This window comes from Solanum lycopersicum, chromosome 6 (assembly GCF_036512215.1).
Source record: "Solanum lycopersicum chromosome 6, SLM_r2.1".
Taxonomy (NCBI): Eukaryota; Viridiplantae; Streptophyta; class Magnoliopsida; order Solanales; family Solanaceae; genus Solanum; species Solanum lycopersicum.
Window position 1 is genome coordinate 29,419,766 of NC_090805.1, and position 4,699 is coordinate 29,424,464.

General features: G+C 42.2%; 1 protein-coding gene across 1 annotated transcript; it reads right to left on the reverse strand.

Moving 5' to 3' along the window:
* Positions 1–3,019: 3,019 nt before the first annotated feature.
* LOC138349323 (uncharacterized mitochondrial protein AtMg00860-like) lies at positions 3,020–3,352 on the reverse strand. The gene has a single exon (XM_069299646.1). The coding sequence runs from the start codon at positions 3,350–3,352 to the stop codon at positions 3,020–3,022; it is 333 nt and encodes a 110-aa protein (XP_069155747.1).
* Positions 3,353–4,699: the final 1,347 nt, after the last annotated feature.

The following is a 4,699-nucleotide window of genomic DNA, read 5'->3' on the forward strand; positions in this document are numbered from 1 at the left end:
TTCATTGATCCTCTTGTGTCGGTACGTGACACTCCAATCCCCTAAATCTACGTGTCGGTTCGTGACACCTGATCCCCTAAATCTACGTGTCGGTTCGTGACACGCGATCCCCTAAATCTACGTGTCGGTTCGTGACACCCGATCCCCTAAATCTACGTGTCGGTTCGTGACACCCGATCCCCTAAATCTACGTGTCGGTTCGTGACACCCGATCCCCTAATCTCATTCTATCAATTCATCAAGCCTTCTTTTATACCAAGGCATCATCAATCTCATTACTTTAGTTCATCAAGCCTTCTCCCTTACCAAGGTATCATCATTAACACGAGATTAGGTTTTTATCAAGATTTGGGATTCAATAGCTTCATCATGCATAATATAATCACAATTATATAATCACGTTCATGCAAGCATACAATTAAGCACATAGCAGGGTTTACAATACTATCAATACATATCATTCTCTATTAAGAGTTTACTACGAAAGCATGAAAACCATAACCTACCTCCACCGAAGATTCGTGATCAAGCAAGCAATTTCCCAAGCTTTGTTTCTCTCTTCCTCGTTCGATTCTCCCTCTCTCTCTTGTTCTTTCTATTTTCTTATTCAAATTCTCTTTCTTTTACCCTAATTAGCATATAATTAAGAATAAAAGATGGCAATAATAACCCACTAATTAACTTAAGGTTACCTCTTTTAACCCCCAAGTAATTAGACTTATTAACATTAACCCTCTAACTTTATAATTAAAGTAGGAATAGTCCAAAATGTCCCTTAAAACGTATAAAGAAATCCGACCCAGACTGGGATTGCGCAACCTGTGACGGCCCGTCGTGCCTGCGACGGTCCGTCCTGCTGCCCGTCACAGAGTTCAGAGACTCAATTTCTTTGAAGAGTCTGTGACGGTCCGTCACACCTGTGACGGTCCGTCCTGCCATTCCGTTACGAAGTTCAGAGAGTCGATTTTTAGTACCCAATTTCAGAATTTCTAAGTGTTTTGAAACGAGACCCCTCGACGGTCCGTCGTGGGTTCCGTCATCTCAGCCTGTTTTTCCAGAAATAAAATCTGCTGCTCAAAATGACTAAACAGGTCATTACAATAGATACCAATTTACCCATCGTTCGTCCCCGAACGATCACAAGAAGGAAAACAAGGGCGAAAAGAAGTACCTGAATATGTAAACAGATGTGGGTATCTTTCTCGCATATCTTCCTCCTTCTCCCAAGTGGCTTCTTCAACGGGTCGATTCTTCCATTGAACTTTGATGGATGCAATCTCCCTTGATCTCAACTTACTAATTTCTCTATCTAGAATGGCAACAGGCTCCTCCTCATAAGTCAAATTTCATCAAGCAAGACTGAATCCCAACGAATAATATAGTTTCCATCCCCATGGTATCTTTTCAACATCGATACATGGAATACCGGATGCACTCCGGACAGCCCTGGAGGCAAGGCTAACTCATAATCCACCTCCCCTACTCGCTTAAGTACTTCAAAGGGACCAATATACCTTGGGCTCAATTTACCCCTTTTTCAAAAACGCATCACCCCTTTCATGGGTGAAACCTTCAACAAGACTTGTTCACCCTCCATGAACTCCAAGTCTCTAACCTTTCGATCTGCATACTCTTTCTGTCTACTTTGAGCCACTAACAGCTTTTCTTGAATAGATTTCACTTTATCCAACGATTCTCTCAGAAGGTCAGTACCCCAAGGTATAACCTCAAATGCATCAAACCACCCAATGGGAGACTTACATCTTCTCCCATATAGTGCCTCAAATGGGGCCATATCAATGCTTGAGTGATACCTATTGTTGTAGGAGAACTCTGCTAAGGGTAAAAAGCTATCCCACTGACCACCAAATTCTATCACACATGCACGAAGCATATCCTCCAACACTTGAATCGTTCGCTCAGACTGACCATCGGTCTGAGGATGGAACGCAGTACTAAGGTCCAACCTAGTACCCAATTCCTCATGCAATGTTTTCCAAAACTTAGAAGTAAACTGCGTACCTCTATCTGATATAATGGAGAGTGGAACCCCATGCAATCGCACCACTTCCGAGATGTAAAGTTTGGCTAACTTCTCTACATTGTAAGTCACCTTGACCGGAATGAAGTGAGCAGACTTAGTTAACCTATCAACAATCACCCAAATGGAATCAAACTTTCCCAATGTCTTTGGAAGACCAACCACGAAGTCCGTTGCAATCCTTTCCCACTTCCATTCAGGAATGGGCATTCTCTGAAGTGTTCCTCCGGGCCTTTGATGTTCATACTTTACTTGTTGATATTTTGGACATTTGGCAATAAAATCCTCAATATCACGCTTCATTCTACTCCACCAAAAGTGTTGCTTTAGGTCACGGTACATCTTGGTTGCACCCGGATGTATCGAATACCTTGAACTATGAGCCTCTGTCAAAATAGTGTTGATCAAATCATCGACGCGGGGTACACATACCCTTCCCTTAATCCTCAAAACTCCTTCCTCATCGATTGTCGCTTCATTAGCCTCTCATTGCAACACTTTATCTCGGATCCAGATCAATTTTTCATCATTAAACTGCTTTCCCTTAATCTTGTCAAGGAAGGAAGATCTTGCCTCCACACAAGCAAACAATCCTCCCTTCTCATTTACTTCTAATCTCATAAGGTCGTTAGCCAGAATCTGAACTTCTCTAGACAATGGGCGTCTAGAAACTTGCAAGTGAGCTAGACTTCCCATGCTTCCCGCCTTTCTACTTAAAGCATCCTCTACAACATTCGCCTTTCCCGGATGATACAAAATAATGATGTCGTAGTCCTTCAGTATTTCCATCCATCTCCTCTGTCTCAAGTTCAAATCTTTCTGAGTAAAGACATACTGAAGGCTACGATGATCCGTGTAGACCTCACACTTAACCCCATATAAATAGTGTCTCCATTGCTTTAATGCAAACACTACCGCGGCCATTTCCAAATCATGAGTTGGATAGTTACGTTCATGCACTTTTAATTGTCTTGAAGCCTAAGCAATCCCATTCTTATCTTGCATTAGCACTGCACCCAAACCCGAATAGGATGCATCACAATAGACAATGAAGTTCTTACCTTCCACGGGCAAAGTGAGAATTGGTGTAGTAGTCAACAAAGTCTTGAGCTTCTGAAAGCTTTCTTCACACTCGTCCGACCATACATATGGGACATTCTGCTTAGTCAAGTTCGTCAATTGGGAAGCAATGGAAGAGAATCCCTTGACAAATCGACGATAATATCTAGCTAATCCAACAAAGCTCCTTATTTCTGACACATTAGTAGGTCTTACCCAATTCTTCGCTGTCTCAATCGTAGAAGGATCCATCATTACTCCATCCTTAGAAACTACATGCCCCAAGAAGGACACTACTTCTAGCAAAAACTCACACTTAGAGAACTTGGCATAAAGCTTTTTCTCCCTCAACATTTCCAATACAATCTTCAAATGCTCCTCATGTTCCTTCTTACTTTTAGAGTATATCAGTATATCATCAATAAATATGATCATGAAGAGGTCCAATTATGGCTTGAAAATTCCGTTCATCAAACTCATGAATGCAGCAGGGGCATTCGTAAGAACAAAAGACATCACTACAAATTCGTAATGCCCATACCTTATTCAAAAAGCAGTCTTTTGCACATCCGTTGTCCGTATTTTCAATTGATGATAACCAGATCTCAAGTCAATCTTAGAGAAGACACAAGCACCTTGTAACTGATCGAACAAGTCATCAATGCGAGGAAGAGGATACTTGTTCTTTATGGTTACCTTGTTCAACTGCCGGTAGTCTATGCACATCAGAAAACTCCCATCCTTCTTCTTTACAAACAAAACCGGAGCACCCCAAGGAGATGCACTTGGTCTAATGAAGCCCTTGCTCAACAACTCTTGAAGTTGGGCTTTTAACTCTCTTAGCTCCACGGGAGCCATTCTATAAGGGGGTATAGAAATGGGGCGAGTACCCGGTTCAAGATCAATACAGAAGTCAATATCCCTATCTGGGGGTATACCAGGAAGATCTGCAGGGAATACATCCAGAAACTCACGGACCACCGAAACTGACTCAATCGAAGGTACTTGGATAGTGTCATCCTTAAGATGTGCCAAGAAAGCTAAACACCCTTTACTAACCATTTTCTTAGCACGAAGAAAGGAGATGACACGCACCGGATTGGAAGTGTAGTCACCCTTCCACACTAACGGATCTGTCCCAGGCTTGGCTAACGTCACCATTTTAGCATTACAATCCAAGATCGCAAATTGTGGAGAAAGCCAAGTCATACCCAGAATTACATCAAAATCATCCATTTCTAAGATAACCAAATCTACATAAGTGTTGCTCCCCACAAAGTTCACCAAACAAGACCTATATACCTTTTCAACTACCACAGACTGACCCACCGGAGTAGAAACACGAATAGGCATATCAAGTAATTCACAATGTAAATTTAGACCATTAGCAAATGAGGAAGATACATAAGAAAATGTTGATCCAGGATCAAACAATACAGAAGCCATGCAATCACAAACCAGAAGATTACCTGTGATGACAGCATCAGATGCCTCCGCTTCGGACCGCCCAGGGAAAGCGTAACAATGGGCCCTATCGTTTGTCTGTCTATTGCCCCTACCATGTTGTGATGTAGTGGCTCCAGTTTGCCCATCACCTCG